We start from the raw sequence: 17389 nt of genomic DNA, 5'->3' as shown, positions 1-17389 counted from the left end.
CGGCACGAGTTCAGTAAATATCCTTCTTGTGAGACACAACTGAGTCTTTATTTTCACGAAGTAATGAGTGCTATCGGCATCGGATCTCTCATTGATTCCATATTGCTAGATTTCCAAAAGGTTTTTGCTACCGTTTCTTACAAGCGGCTTGTAATGAAATTGCGTGCCTATGTATAAATGTCTCAGTTCTGCGACTGGATTCGTATTTACCTGTTGGAAGAGTCACAGTTAATAATAAGTGATGGAAAATGATCGTGTAAAACGAAAAGGACTCTGACGTTCCCCAGGAAAGTGTTATAGGCCCTCTGCTGTTACTAGCCTATATAGAACATTTAGGAGACAATATGAACAGCTCTCTTAGATCGTTAGCAGATGATGCTGTCATTTACTGTCTAACAAAGGCATTGGAAAATCAAAACCTATTGAAAAATGGTTTAGGCATGATATGTGTATGGCGCGATAACTAGCAGTTGACTCTAACTGATGAAGAAGTGTGGGATGATCCACACGAGTACTTAAAGGAATCTGTCAAATTTTGGTTACACGATGAAACAAATGTTCAAATATTCAAATGTGTGTGAATTCCTAAGGGACCAAATTGCTGAAGCATCGGTCCCTAGACTTACAAAGTACTTAAAGTAACTTAAACTAACTTATGCTAAGAACAACACACAGACCCACGCCCGAGAAAAGATTCGAACCTCCGGCGGGAGGGGCAGCGCAAAACGATGAATCACACATATCTAAAGGCTGTGAATACAATGAAGTACCTAGGAATTAGAATTACGAAAAAGTTAAACTGGAACGATCATACAAACAGGGTGTCTCTCTTAAGTGACATCAGGCACACTTTCTTTGGTTTAGCCCGGCGGAGTGGCCGCGCGGTTTGAGGCGCCGTGTCACGGATTGCGCGGCCCCTCCCGCCGGAGGTTCGAGTTCTCCCTCGCGCATGGGTGTGTGTGTGTTGTTCTTAGCATAAGTTAGTTTAAGTAGTGTGTAAGTCTAGGGACAGATGACCTCAGCAGTTTGGTCCCTTTGGATTGCACACACATTTGAACATTTTTTCTCTGCTTTTTTGTATATACCTGCAATATCATTTTTGCAACGTGTAGCTGGAGTCAGCTCAAACAAATACTACTCATCACGTGAACTATGCGACGCCCAGAGTCGACGGAAAGCGTCGGTCTGTTTCCCAATACGAAAAAAATTGTTTTAAAGCAGAATTTTGCATGCCTGTTCGATAGAACGGACCAAAATTAGTCTGGTGTGATATTCGCTTTATCAGTGTGCATTAACACGAACAGTAAAACACGAGGAATCACCAGTTCTCTAGAGGCGACGGCACCACAAGAGCCCGCACTGACTGCTACCGCCACACAGCAGCGCTACTCACTCACTTCTGGAGTACTGGTCATTCGTCGTCTTGTACTGTACCTGTTGATTCATATCGATGAAACGAGTATCGCACGGGACTAACTTCGGGCCGATCTATCGAATGGTCACACAAAATTCTCCCGTAAAAATCGTTTTATTCGTAATGGGAACCAAACTGACGCATTCTGTCGTGACATGATGAGCGATATTGGTTCCGGCTGAGTCCAGCCAGCTACACAATGCAAAAACGAAATTGCAAGTATCTGCTTAAACACCAGAGAAAATGGATCTGTCGACTCTTAGAAGAGGCACACTGTATAATGTTGTGGGAAAGGCAAATTAGACACTGTGTTCTATTGGCAGAACACTTAAAACATGCAACATGTCTTTTAAAGAGACCGCCTACGTCACGCTTGTCCGTCCTTCGCTAGAGTGTTTCTGTGTGGTATGTGATCATTACAGGATTGAATTGACGGAGGGCACCATAGACCCAGCTCGTTTTGTAGTATCACGAAATAGGAGAGAAGTGCCGGCCGCAGTGGCCGAGCGGTTCTAGGCGCTTCATTCTGAAACCGCGCGACCGCTACGGTCGCAGGTTCGAATCCTGCCTCGGGCATGGATGTGTGTGATGTCCTTAGGTTAGTTAAGTTTAAGTAGTTCTAAGTTCTAGGGGACTGATGACCTCAGCTGTTAAGTCCCATAGTGCTCAGCGCCATTTGAACCATTTTTTGAAGAGAGAACTGCCACATGCATGACAAGCGTGTTGGGGTGATCATTAAAACGAATGCGTTTTTGGTTGCGGCGAGATCTTTCCACTAAATTTCAGTCTCCAACGTTCCCCTCCGAATGTGAAAATAGTTTGTTCACATCCACCTACATAGGGATAAATGATAAATTGTGGAGTAGTCATGTAGATGTAGTAGCAAAGATAACGGAAACCAGTAGCTTCCGATTACAATATTAGTGTTAAAACTCTACATATACTTGTATTATAGCAATACAATGACCACGCAGAGTGGCCGCGAGGTTTGAGGCGCCATGTCACGGATTGCGCGGCCCCTCCCGCCGGAGGTTCGACTCCTGCCTAGGGCATGGGTGTGTGTTTTGTTCGTAGCATAAGTTAGGTGACGTAGTGGGTAAGTGTAGGTACTGATGACCTCAGCAGTTTGGTGCCTTAGGAATTCTCTCACAAATTTTTTCGCAATACTATGAATCGAAGTGAATTTGAACGTGATAATGAAATCAGTATCAGTGAGGGCGAATACAAGGCTTAGATTTGCTCACAGATTTGTGGGAAACAGCAAAATGGTTCAAATGGCTCTGAGCACTATGCGACTTAAGATCTGTGGTCATCAGTCCCATAGAACTTAGAACTACTTAAACCTAACCAACCTAAGGACATCACAAACATCCATGCCCGAAGCAGGATTCGAACCTGCGACCGTAGCAGTCACGCGGTTCCAGACTGAAGCGCCTAGAACCGCACGGCCACTCCGGCCGGCGGGAAACAGTATTTCATCTATGGAGAAAGCACCATACAAGACTTATTCTACGGTTATCAGTCCATCATGCCGTAGATGCTCCGCGGGCGAATACACTAATTAACGAGTTACTAACTACATTCCTGTGTAATCGATACACAGTGTGGCTACGATTAAACTACATTAGAGGTTTGGACCTGACCTCCAACGAACGGAGGCTGCAGCTCAGAGCCGATGGCCGGAGGGGTGGCAGCCGTGGTGGTGGGGATGAGGCAGCCGCTGCAGCCGTTGACGCCGTCCAGCCTGACCGACGTCCTGGTGGAGCCGGGGGCTGCGGGGGCCGTCGAGGTGCGCGCCGCTGCTGCCGGCGCCGGCGGCTGCGTCACAGGGCGCGCTGTCGTGCTGGCGCGCGGCGCCGTGCGCATCTGGTCCAGAGCTGGCGACACACAGCACAGCGGCACACGCTCACACATCTTTCCAAGCTCACATCACAGCTTGAAAAATCTTTCTCTGCCACCCCAAGAAGCAGTAGCGAGAAGTGGCGTTGAGTAATATACACTGAGATGGCAAGTCATCGGATACTTCCTAATACCGTGGCGGACCTTCTTTCGCCCATCGTAGTGCAGCAGCTCGACCTGATATGGACTCAACAAGTCGTCGGAAGTACTCTGCAGAAATACTGAGCCATCCATAAATGCGAAGGTGTTGACGGTGCTGGAGTTTTCTCACGAACTGGTCTCTCGATTAAGTGGCATAAAAGTTCGATGCGATTCATGTAGAACGATCAGGGTGGCCAGTTGATTCGCTCGAACTGTCCAGAAGGTTCTAAAAATCACTGGTTAGCAATTGTGGACCTGTGACATGGCGCACGGTCGTCCATATAAATTCCATCGTTGTTTGGCAACATGAAGTCCATGAATGGCTGAAAATAACAATTTTTAATCAATAATCGGTTCAGTTGGACCAGAGGACCCAGTCCATTCCATGTAATTACAGCCAAAACCATTGTGGAGCCATCACCAGCTTGCACAATGCCTTGTTAACAACTTGGGTCAGTGGCTTCGTGGTGCCTGCGCCCCAAAATCGGGACTCATCTGACCAGGTCACAGTTTTCCAGTCGTCTAGGGTCCAATAAATAGGGCCACGAGCCCAGGAGAGGCGCTGCAGGGGATGTCGGGTGTTAGCAAAGGCAATCGCATCGGCCGCCTGCTGCCATAGCCCATTAACGCCAATTCTGGATACCATCGTCGTACTTCGTACATTGATTACTGTGGTTATTTCACGCAGTGTTGCTTGTCTGTTACTACTAAAAGATCTATGCAAACGCCGCTGCTCTCTGTCGGTAAGTGAAGGCCGTCGGTCACTGCGTTATGTTCCGCATGCTTAGCTGGGTGGTAACCTGCTTACCTGCCACGCACTGGGAACGGGTTCGATTCCCGGCCGAGTTGGAGATTTTCTCCGTTCGCGGACTGGGTGTTGTGTTGTCCTCCTCATCATTTCATCATCATCACCGGCTGCAAGTTGCCTAATGTGGCGCCGAGTAAGATAAAGACTCGCACTTGGCGGCCAAACCCGACTGGGACATCCCGGAGAACAATATCATACGATCATTTCATTTTACTGCGTTATATAACCACCTCCGAAACCTTTTCACATGAGTCATCTCAATACAAATGACAGCTCCGCCAATGCGCTGCTCTTTGTACCTTGTATACGCGATACTACTGACACCTGTATACATGCATATCGCTATCTCATGTCTTTTGTCACCTAACTGTACATCATATCCAACTATTCCACATCTAACCCGGCCTGGCTAAGCTCTGCATGCAGTGTCATCCCTAACTCCACCGACAAGATTTCGGAGGCTGTTCAGGTACAAGAATTGAAAATGACCTCTACGCTGTCCATCAAAAAAAATAGCGAACTACCCCCCCAAAAAAAAGGCTGGATATCGAGGTAACTTCGTACTTGGACATACAACGGCGGGCATGTAAAGGATTGGAGCCGCAGTTCTCTGTGGGAGGTAGAACTGAGTGCATTAGTGTCCTTTGTGTTTGATGTTGTTGTTGGGCCTGGTTGAGTACTTAAGAAGCGTGAACAGTGCCACATGTTGAGTCATCACTCCGAGGGACACGAAGAGGCCGCGTAGTCTTCGGAGACAGAGTGATCAGAATCTGACACGAGTTTAAAAGGGGACATGCTGCGGGCTTCCCTTTAGCCGGCTGTTCGAATCGTTTGGGCATTTTATGGAGAACATGACACTGGGAAACGCTTTCGGAGGCCACCGAGGAAGAGCGCCTTGTGGATCGGCAGAAGAGGCCAAGCCGGCTGCTTTCCTGTCGTACTGTGGGGAAACGAGCACCACGTTAGGACGTATGCTGCAATTACACTGACTGAGACTAGGGTTCCGGCCCGTTTCTAACATATGAAATAATCTATCACATAGCTTTTCGTGTACCCGATGGTGTGTAAGGTGTCCCTTATGAATGCGGTACTATCTATATAGATGAAACAGTTCTCATAGTTGCGGAGCTTTGCACTGAGCACAAGCTAGATTTTAAACAGAGGGAGATTGACAAGTATACCTTAGCTGAACACTTCCTGGAGAACGGCCACAAAACACAGATCGAAAAGAGGAGTCTTGGCTCCTGCGTCTACATATTTGGATTCTGTTATGAAGGAGGCAGCCGAGATTAGAATACACAGAAACAATTTTAACAGATACCAGAGGTACGTACTTACTAGTGCATGTGAGCGGGTTTTCGGTATGGAAAGGAACCAAAGATGGATGCTTGACGCTTGAAGGGAGGCGAGAGTGGCCGTTTCAAACGTGGAGGGCCGGATCTGCTTTGAGCTGCCGAGTTCAACGTCCACGCTTTCGTCTCTGATTCGTTTCTGATGCTGCAGTCATCCCTTTCTAAGCAGGAAACGGTGCCAGCCCCGGCAATCAGTGTTTTTTTCCTCCTGACGACGGTGGCGGAGGTAGTCATCCAAAGTTAGAGAATTTTATTCTAATTGACGTGGCTTGAAAATGGAGATAATTTTGTTCAGACATACCGCCACGAATGACTCCGAGAAGACTAGCACAATGTAGCACTGCATGGGAGCGTAAGGGGAGGCATGCTCGTCATCAAGATACGAGGTGCGGCTAGAAAAAAACCGGACTGATGCTGGAAAAAACATTTATTTACAATTATTTACAATTTCATGTTATCTCCTTCAATGTACTCTCCTCCTCGGTCTCTACACCGCTCCATACGAATTTTCCACTGTTCATAGCAATGCTGCAGATCATTTTCGGTAAGTCCATACATTACTTCCGTCGCTTTTTCTTTTACTGCTTCAACAGTCTCAAATCTAGTGCCTTTCAAAGCTGACTTGACTTTAGGGAAAAGAAAAAAGTCACAGGGGGCCAAATCAGGTGAGTAGGGTGGATGATCTAAGATGGGAATGTTGTGTTTTGCCAAAAACGTCTTCACTGACAACGCACTGTGAGCTGGGGCATTGTCTTGGTGAAGGATCCATGACTTTTTTCTCCACAGATCGTTCCGTTTTCTCCGTACTCGCTCACGTAGGGTAGCCAGGACGCTAATGTAGTAATGCTGATTCACTGTTTGTCCCTCTGGTACCCAATCAATGTGCACAATCCCTTTGATGTCAAAAAAAACAATCATCATTGCCTTGAATTTCGATTTTGACATTCGTGCTTTTCTTTGTCGTGGAGAACCAGGAGTTTTCCAATGCATCGATTGGCGTTTAGTTTCGGGATCGTAAGTAAAAAAACACGATTCATCGCAAGTAATAACATTTTGTAAGAAAGTGGGATCACTTTCAATGTTTTCCAGGATGTCAGAACAAATCATTCTTCGGCGTTCCTTCTGTTCATTTGTGAGACACTTTGGAACCATTTTTGAACACACTTCGTTCATGTTGAAACTTTCATGAAGAATCTGCCTAACACTTTCCTTGTCAACTCCTGTTAACTCAGACACTGCTCTGATTGTTCAACGGCGATCTTGTCGAACAAGTTTACCGATTTTTTCAATGTTTGCATCAGTTATTGCTGACAATGGTCTGCCAGTGCGAGTATCATCAATGGTGTCTTCGCGGCCATCTTTAAATCGTTTAAACCACTCAAACACTTGTGTTCGCGATAAACAATCATCGCCGTACACTTGTTGTAACATTACAAACGTCTCACTTGCAGATTTTCCTATTTTGAAACAAAATTTGATGTTAACACGCTGTTCTTTCTGTACACTCAACATTTTCCGACGCACAGACAAAACGTCAACTACTTAAAACAGACGCCACGGGCAGACTGAGTGCAGGAGGCAGATGAAACTCGAGCAGTAGGCGGAGCGAGAGTCACGTGACAGGCCACGCGACTTTCAGCCTTATTGCATTCGTTTTATTGTTTCACCAGTACTAGTCCGGTTTTTTTCTAGCCACACCTCGTATTGACTGATCACATCTGACCACCACAAAGGAGGATCGGCATATTGTGCACCAAGTACATCGCAGTACCTTCAAATCTGCGCCCGCTATCCGAGAACAAGTAATGGAATTCCTGCAACATTCTATGTCTTTCCGTTTCAATGGTAGGAGACTAGAAGCTGCCAGACTAGGGAATTTGCCGCCCCATAGGTTGTTGTTGTTGTTGTTGTTGTTGTAGTCTTCAGTCCAGAGATTGGTTTGATGCAGCCCTCCATGCTACTCTATCCTGTGCAAGCTTCTTCACCTCCCAGTACTTACTGCAACCTACATCCTTCTGAATCTGTTTAGTGTGTTCACTTCTTGGTCCCCCTCTACGATTTTTACCCTCCACGCTGCCCTCCAATACTAAATTGTTGGTCCCTAGATGCCTCAGAATATGCCCTACCACCTACCTACTCTCCATTTCTATTCAATACCTGCTCATTAGTTATGTAATCTACCCATCTAATCTTCAGCATTCTTCTGTAGCACCACATTTTGAAATATTCTATTCTCTTCTTGTCTAAACTATTTATCGCCCACGTTTCACTTCCATACATGGCTACACTCCATACAAATACTTTCCGAAACGACTTCCTGACACTTAAATCTATACTCGATGTTAACCAATTTCTCTTCTTGAGAAAAGCTTTCCTTGCCATTGCCTGTCTGCATTTTATATCCTCTCTACTTCGACCATCTAATTCCCTCAGCATCAGCCTTTTTAATCCGACGACATTCCATTATCCTCGGTTTGCTTTTGTTGGTGTTCATATCCTCCTTTCAAGATACTGTCCATTTCGTTCAGCTGCTCTTCCAGGTCCTTTGCTGTCTCTGACAGAATTACAATGTCATCGACGAACCTCCATGGATTTTAATTCCTACTCCGAATGTTTCTTCTGTTTCCTTTTTTGCCTGCTCAATATACAGATTGAATAACATCGGGGATAGGCTATAACGCTGTCTCACTACCTTCCCAACCACTGCTTCTCTTTCATGCCCCTCGACTCTTTAACTGCCATTTGGTTTCTGTAGAAATTGTAAATAGCTTTTCGCTCCTTGTATTTTACCCCTGCCACGTTATCGCCATCGAAATCACAGCACAAATCACAGTGGGCTAGGTTGGAGGGGTGCTGTGTGTGGTGTCACCGCCAGACACCACAGTTGCTAGGTGGTAGCTTTTAAATCGGCCGCGATCCATTAGTATACGGCGGACCCGCGTGTCGCCACTATCAATGATTGCAGACCGAGCTCCGCCACACGGCAGGTCTAGAGAGACTTACTAGCACTCACCCCAGTTGTACGGACGACTTCGCTAGCGATGCACACTGACGAAGCCTCGCTCATTTGCAGAGCAGATAGTTAGAATAGCCTTCAGCTAAGTCAATGGCTACGACCTAGCAAGGCGCCATTAGTAACATTGCATGTATCTACAGAGTCTCACTTATATCATCAAAAGCGATGTACAACAATGATGGATTAAAGTTAAGTATTCCAGCAGCTACGTACTTTTCTTTATAGCATTCATTACGTATCCTGTTTCAGACCCATCTCTTGCCTGCGGGGGTTAACGCGTGCATATCGGCTTCCTCACTCAGGTAGTGTTCGTAGTGTTGGCTAACTGCTAACACTACACTGTGACCGAAAAATGCAGGCTGCCGACGAATGGCGCTGCATTACAATTAGCGATGAGTCGCGGTCGTGACTTACCCCGGATGACCATCGTTGGTGACTATAGCAGTGACTCGGGGAAGCCTCGTTGTTCCAAATTTTTGGAGAGGCACAACGACTCCTGGCATCATATTGGGGAAAGCTATTAGGTATCACTTCAGAACAGGGCTGGTAGTAATTGAGGGTACTCGGACGGCATATCAGTACGTCACGGACACCCGCCCTCCTCACGTTACTTTTCATGCCGTTTTCCAACACGGAAATGTTTGATAGAAAAGATTTCTGGGTATGGTACCGCGTCATAATATATAAAACTACTGCTGCTGGAGAAAAACCAACCTTTCGGCCACGGTTGAAGCGGCCTTCTTCTGGGTCTACTGGTGCGTTGTAGCTATGCAGTGTTCCTTATTTTTTGTTGTTACTGTTCACTGCGCATGCCATTACGTCATAATTTTAAAAAGATAGTTCGTTTCATTGGTCACTTAAGGAAGAAGGAGAGGGAAGTTTATTTTAATAGCTTATTGCGGTGGAGGGAGAACGTAACCTCCGTTGTCTATTGGCTCTTGTATTATGTACCATGATTTTCTCCAGCAGCAGTAGTTTTATACATTATGATGCGGTACCCAGAAAACTTTTATATCGACTGACTCTGTCCGCGGCAGCCTACGCAATCGTACAGAAATGTTTCACACATGGCACCAGTGTCTGTGAACTGTATGTGTGATTGTGAGGTATTCCCGTGGCCAGCAAGACCTCCAGATTCGATCCCTGTAGGACCCGTGTGGGACCAGCTCGATCGTCGACGCTGTCTCAGTGCCAGTATCCGGGATGACAAGGACATTCCAGAAGAGTTGTGGGCCAGCTTGCCTCTGGAGAGGGGACAACACTTTACGACATTCTCCCAAACTGGGTCAGTGCATACATCCAGGCTTCAGGGGGTGCAACTTACACCGATAAATGCACTCATACTGTAAAGTTCTTCGTACATTTGACTCGAATTTGTAATCAATTGAAATAACATCACATAGCCACGAAACCCATGAAGTTTTATTTCGTTTCCTCCTCCTCTTTATTTATTTATTTATTTATTTACACGTCAAGATCAGTAGGAGTAAACTGAGGAGCAAATCTCCAAGGTCATGGAACGTGTCAGCACATGTAATTGCAACGTAAAACTAATAACAGATAAAAATAAAATGTTCATGAACCCGAAAAAAGTCAAGCCATAAGTTTAAGTAAACGCAATCAACAATACAACAAGAATCAGCTTAATGTTTCATGGAACTCCTCGACAGAATAGGAGTGATCCATGAGGAAACTCTTCAGTTTCGATTTTAAAGCGCGTGGGTTACTGCTAAGATTTTTGAATTCTTGTGGTAGCCTATTGAAAATGGATGCAGCAGTATACTGCACACCTTCCTGCACAAGAGTTAAGCAAGTCGGTGTCAACTGCAGGTCTGATTTCTGCCGATTATTAACTCAGTGAAAACTGCTTATTCTTGGGAATAAGATAATATAGTTAACAAGAAATGACAGTAAGAAATATGTATATTGAGAGGCCAATGTCAAAATACCTAGACTCGTGAACAGAGGTCGAGAAGTGGTTCGGGAACTTACACCACTTATTGCCCGAACTGCCCGTTTATGAGCCAAAAATATCCTTTTAGAATGGGAAGGGTTACCTCAAAATATAATACCATACGATATAAGCGAATGGAAACAAGCAAAGTAGACTAATTTTCGTGTCGAGCGATCACTCCCTTCAGATAGCGTTCGAATAGTAAAAATGACAGCATTAAGTTTTTGAACAAGGTCCTGAACATGGGCTTTCCATGACAGTTTACTATCTACCTGAACACCTAGAAATTCGAACTGTTCAGTTTCAGTAATCACATACCCATTCTGTGAGATTAGAACGTCGGGTTTTGTTGAATTGTATGTTAGAAACTGTAAAAAATGAGTCTTACTGTGATTTAGCCTTACTTTATTTTCTACAAGCCATGAACATATGTCATGAACTGCATTATTTGAAACCGAGCCAATGTTGCACACAACATCCTTTTCTACCAAGCTAGTGTCATCAGCAACCAGAAATATTTTAGAGTTACCCGTGACACTAGAGGGCATATCTGTTACATAAATAAATAAATAAGGAACAGGAGTGGTCCCAACACTGCTCCCTGGAGCCCCCCCCCCCCCCCCCCCCCGCCATTTGACGGTACCCCACTCATACCCCACATTACAGCCATTCTCAACACTGTGAATAATGACCTTTTTGCTGTCTGCCTTTTACTGCTAGTACCCCGTTTAGAACGTTTTAGTGGAAAGCAACTCTCAATGAGCGTGAGAAATGTATTAAGGAAAGCATTATACTTATCGTCTATGTTTTCGGCACTATAAACATCCTTCCACTCTTGTTCCTTGATGAGGTTTAAAAAACTCTCTATTGCTGTTGGATTAACTTCGCTACATCGTTCGTAATTATATGTGACATTCGTTTGAGCACAAAGGCCTTTTAATGTTAAAATTTGTGCATCATGGTCTGGAAGGCCATTCACCCTTTTACTCTACTGAGTACTTCAGTTCTTTTGTCAGACAGTAGATAATCAAGGAGGTGATATAAATGAATTTAAGAACATATAGTGATTAGCGGCTTCCTTCTCAGATCCGCTTTTTACGATGCCCTACCTAAAACACACCACGAGCGTTCCGGTATCAGAGCGCCAGCAAAGCGTATGGCTGTCTACCGACCTCAAGACCTAACGCGGCACTTCACCTCTTCCCCAACCACCATGGACTCTCAGTTTCAGACGCTTGAGTTCCTTTCACTTGGTACGATTCCTGAAGATTAAAGACACCACGTGAAACGGATAAATAGCAGCGTTCAGAAAGACCGAGATACTTCGCCAGCAGATGGCAAGAAGGCAACGTGTCGAAAGTACGCTCCAAAACAAAGATTTTACTCAGTTGAATTCCTGAGAAGAATTCATCAGTGCAATTCGCATAGAAAACCTGAGAATAACTTAGGATGTGTGTAATTGCAACTCTGATGTGAAGAGAGGAACTCACGTCAGTCTGTATCAAAGTAGCAATGTTGTGTTTGAAAGCTTGGTGGAATCAAAGTAGGAATGTTGTGTTCGAAAGCTTGGTGAAAGTGGATGTCGCTGTCGATAAGAATCACGAGGGGCTATAGGATTTGTCAGCGGGTGGAAGCAAATTTCTAATCCCGAAGATACAGGCTATCCCTAAAAGCTTCTGTTGGGAGCAGAACGCAATGGTACTAAGGACGAAATCCGCGAACAGGTACACTGGTCGAGATGTGCCCACCACTTTTTAGTGAATGAGCAGTACTCCTATTTAATATGCGTCGCTGTCCTTATTAAATATTCATTTATTTTCTCATTTACCTTTACTTATTATTTTTTCGATTTTAATTTTTAACAAACGAAGAACAACAACATCGTATTTAATGTAACTAGCGTCATTGTCATCATCTTGTAAATTTAAAAACTGTTTTTAGTATTGCATCCTTAAATCTTGATCTTATCTCTTTATTTACACTGCAAATCTCTTGGCAGAAGAGCGGGATATTATACCTCTCGCGGCCCCCACCTCGCTCATATGGGGCGAGGGGGATAAAATAAGAATAAAGAAAAAAACCTAATGTTCTTACTCATATATTTGTACAAAATATTTCCTTTGTAGCCAAATGTGATGGTGATCGTAATTATCGAAACCGGTTATTAAACTAAATAAAGACGTTTTCTGTCAAAAACTCTTTTAATTTCTACAAATTTTATCGCTGCAATCTTCATCGTGATCATGTTATCCCTCATCAAGTATTTCTTCGATCCAATGACGTCATCAAGAAAACTTTCTTAAGCAGGTTAACAGTTGATTGTTTAAGCGTTACTGAAATGTGTATTGCAAACACTGTTCACTGTGATTTAATTTGCCCACTTGTTTGAAAAAGCGAAGTGTCTGTAGAGGTGGCAGCGGCCAGCGTCTTTACTAGATCCGGACTCTCATTTCATTGGATCTTAAAATATACGAAAAGTTGCCTCGTCGTACAAAAGATATATACTGTAAAAACAATAATTGAAAGATGGTTGACAAAAATTACATACTAAGTTGGAGATCGAGCGAATGACTCATATCCTGTTATTTTTAATACGTTTTACATTATAATCGCATGAGCATTCCACATTTCCGTAACCGTTTTTGACGACAGGTGTTCACATTCAGCCTACAGAAATATGCTGCAAGGGTTTTCCGTTGACAACACGAAAACCGCTTACAACATGTGCCTTTAATCTTGTAATGGGCACTGCCTAGTCGAAAATGTTTACGGAAATGTGAAATACTCGTGTAACCGTGTCGTAAAAAAGGTGTTAGAAATAACAAAAAACATAACTGACTAATCATTAATTCAGCGATTATACGATTAAACATTTTGTGTTAACGGGTTCTACATAATTACATTTTTTGTTTGTAGAGGCAATTGTTGGTACTGTTTTAACACCAGTCACCAAGGTTTATTCCTGGTTTTCGTACTCTTGTTTTATTCCTATTTTATTCTTTGTAGGCGCGCCTGAAATTGACAATTCTGGCAAACCGATAACTTCGGCACATAAAAATGTTTGATAGTAAAAAATGGCCTTTCAGGAGAAAAAAATTATTTAATAAATTTACTTTTGCTCATTCATAAACGATAATGTTGAACCCATTGGTCATAACTGTCTCCAGCAACTTCCAAGTCGAGTCACATAAGCTGCCTCCGACGTACACATTACTCCGTTATCATGACGACAACATAGAAACCGTGGCTCGTGAAGAGGTATACAAGCTGTCTTTATTACTGGGCAAAGAAGATTACGAATGTTTGTGTAATATACAGCATCCACGACATTCAATGTTGTGGTTTCAAGGGAGTAAATTTGTTAGACGCCCTCTTTTTTGCCACAGCAGTAGTTTGGTACTATTAACGGATTTTTGAGAGGTAAATCACATAACTTCCAATCCTCGTCCAGCAATCATTGTTATTAGTTTACGTTCGAATTATAATTTTGTTCATCTGTTTCAGCCTATGATATATTCCTGTGTTGCCTGTCTGGAAGTAACCGGAATGATTCCTGTTTTACGTGCCTCCGATGATATTAGGTCTCAATCTTTGTTTAGATATAATCTTTGTTTAGAATTACTTTCAATAGAGTTTCTCATTTAGTTTCAAGTTCTGTTTTCCCAAAAGTTGATGGGGCAAAGAAAGAAACGATGGTAACTCCGCCACGAAAAACACAATGTTGTTTCCTTGAATGTGCTTCAGTCGGCGTGTTCATATCCTGTAGGCATTACACTTTATCGTACTTACGCGGTCCGAGGCGGATGTTCTTCATGCTGATGATCTTGAAGTCCCCGTTCTCGTCCGTGGCGTACACCGTCACGTGGTAGACTCCGTCCGCCGTGATGAAGCCGAACTCTCCCATGATGATGCCTCTCTCATCTGTGGACATGTCGTTACAAATGATTCACTACTTACGTGGCCATTCTTCGCATAGTTATGAGACTTTAATGAAGTCTCGAGGCACAATTATAATAGCAAACTGAGGAGTGACTGTATAACCTGATTTATAGACGCGCATTTGTTATAGAATCGTTCCAAACCCTTAGTTGTAGGACAGTGATACGAAAAAAAGTAAAGTATCTATCAGCTGCAACGTATATTTGAATGCTATTCCTTTTAGTCCAAATACCTGAAATCCATCTTTATCATTATTTCGTGGAAACACCTAAAGACCTACGGTTAACATAGAAACCAAAGAACTCAGCATTTTCTTCACATTGAACTGTTTTGGAGATATTAAACTTCTGTTAAAGACTACTAAAATTTCCAATGCGCATCGACAAGTAAATATTATTATTATGTTCTGACCTTCGCTCAGGTGGCAGTTACCAGAGACGCACTTGTTATAAAGATGTAAAGTAGAATTTCGACAAGAAATTCGTTTGTTTCATTGACGTCCCTTATTCTGGTCGTTCTAAATAATGTACAACTCTCTGATACCATTACTGTTCATTTTTATGTCCGACTGTAGTATTACCCGATGCGCAATTATTTCTTTATAATTAACAGGTAGTAGAAAATAGTCTATTTTTGGACATTCATTGACGTCGTTCACAAAACCATATGTTCGACTTGTTGTGTAGTAAAGTCGACATACATGTTAGGGTTTTCGTATGTAATACTATGCATGACAATTCACTGATTGCTTACACAACTTGCACACACGATTTTAACAAGTGCTATAGAGTTGTATTAACTGTTTTACCGATGCTGCGACATAGGTGTAAAATTAATGTTGAGGTCTTGTAACTTACGGAAGTGTTGCATTTCTGTCACGTTAAACTATACTCTTCAGTAGCTGTTGGTCCCGTTCTTGGAGGATCTTTCTCGGTCGCTACAATGTCAGAGACTTGATTGTTCTACCGGATTCATGATATTCACGATACACTTGTGAAATGGTCGTACGGGAAAATCCCCACTACATCGCTACCTCGGAGATGCTGTGTCCCATCGCTCGTATACCGAATGTAATACCACATCACACTCACTTAAATCTTGATATGTCATTTTAGCAGCAGTGACCGATCTGAGAACTGCGCCAGACACTTGTTGTATTATATAGAAGTTGCCGACCGCAGCGTCGTATTCTGCCTGTTTACATATCTCAGTATTTGAACACGCATTCCTATATCAGCTTCTTTGGTGCTTCAGTGCTAAGGATGCATCCAGTAGACTTGCAGGTAAATTTAATGGTTGTACACTACTTTTTGCTCTAAGCCTCTACAGCCACACAATTGTTTACGCGACCTTCAACTGTAATAAGCCTTGGAGTTTAAATTTGGGAAAGCGCATAACATCAGACTTCAGACGTTGAAATTCTGGGAAAGTTAGAAGTTAAGAAATTTCAGACCCTTTTGATTTGTACTCATTTTATAATGTGTATCAAGGTAACCAAGAGGATGACACGGTGATCTAATTTTCGGAAAGTGTTCCTCTTGCTGCATGAAAAGGTCGTTTGCTGCAACATGTGAATCCACGATCTGTTTAGCCTGAGGCCTTCCTCTTTGTTGTTAAAGCTATGGTCATGCATGTGAATTTCTGTAGCTTCCCTCAGTAATCTGGGTTGGTAGGTGTTCTGCACAGAGTGAACTTTCGCGTCAGTGAGTTTTACTATATGGTCAGTAACACACAGCGCGTTTTCCGCCACGCGAGGTTTTTCCACCTGTACCAGTCTGCAATAGCGCTTATGTTTGATGATCCTCGTGTTGATGCCTCGTCCAGTCATTGTTACATAAACCGTTCCATGTGTTACAGGGTACCTATGAGGTATTTTCCGGATGATGCAAGTGGGTCCCATTTGTTGTTTGATGATATGAGACACACTTTAGTCTTGATGGTCGGTTTGTAAATAGTCTTCACGCCGTGCTTGCGCGACATACATACGATTTTTCAAAAAGTGGCCACGACAGCTTCAACAATTTTGCGATAAATAATTTCACTCCAACCTCATACCTGTTGCAATATTTCTACACCGTTTTTCTGTATGAGGTGACTGTGTTGAGTTGTATCGATGACCTTTCGTAACACAAGAAGCGTAGTATAAACTAGAGGTCTGCCCTCGAAAGTCCTCTGGTTTGTTGAGCGAACGAGGCAACCTAGGTTTCACGCAATCGATACCTACTGACTCCTTTTTGATGCCTAGAGTGAATTTATTCTTTTTCGCAAAACGTTTATCGCACGATTGCACAAAATATGTTACATAACTCTCCTAGAAAGATAACAGCAAGCCAGTCAATGAAGTAGTGATCACAGACCGGGTTAGCACTGTTGTAGAGCTCCAGGGAAAAGAAGACTGCCAGTGAGCGACGAGCGCACGGAAAAGCTCGTCGCAAAAATGTTCTGGATCGCGAAATGAGTCGAAACACCAAATACAAAATTTTTGAGACGGTGAGCCAATCATTTCCTTGAAAAACTCAACTTCGTACCGATATCCAAGGAAAAAATTTCGAGTCTTTTCTTTAAAAAAATATGTTAGATAACAAAATTGCCTGCCGGAAAGTTAATTTGTGTTACGAGTTGGACAAGTATCTCAATTAATCCTTAGTAGTATGTTAATAAATAACAACTGTTTCACATTCTTCGCACATTAGGATAATTAACTTTTTATTTGACAATGTTGTTCTGAAGCAACGTAGAAATCAGTGGTAATCGATGAATACTCTCTGTTAGTCTTTCTTTCACACTTTCGCAAACAAGCAACTTGTGCTCTCTGTGATCCAGAGATATTTGTATGTATTGGATTCTATGTTAACTGGGGGCCTAG

The 17389-nt window shown here is 43.2% G+C and overlaps 1 protein-coding gene across 1 annotated transcript in view; it reads right to left on the bottom strand.

The window, feature by feature from the left end:
• LOC126419426 (protein lethal(3)malignant blood neoplasm 1) overlaps positions 1-17389 on the bottom strand; it is a 147875-nt gene that overhangs the window by 22286 nt on the left and 108200 nt on the right. Inside the window, exons 3-4 of the mRNA XM_050086614.1 lie at positions 14374-14505; positions 3058-3291 (exon numbers count right to left, since the gene is read on the bottom strand). Of these exons, the coding sequence (XP_049942571.1) occupies positions 3058-3291; positions 14374-14505 (366 nt within the window). The remainder of the gene's footprint in view (positions 1-3057; positions 3292-14373; positions 14506-17389) is intronic.

Source organism: Schistocerca serialis, chromosome 9, assembly GCF_023864345.2.
Source record: "Schistocerca serialis cubense isolate TAMUIC-IGC-003099 chromosome 9, iqSchSeri2.2, whole genome shotgun sequence".
Lineage (NCBI taxonomy): Eukaryota > Metazoa > Arthropoda > Insecta > Orthoptera > Acrididae > Schistocerca > Schistocerca serialis.
The sequence above is the reverse complement of the archived record's forward strand: the minus strand, read 5'-3'. Positions and strand labels throughout refer to the sequence as shown.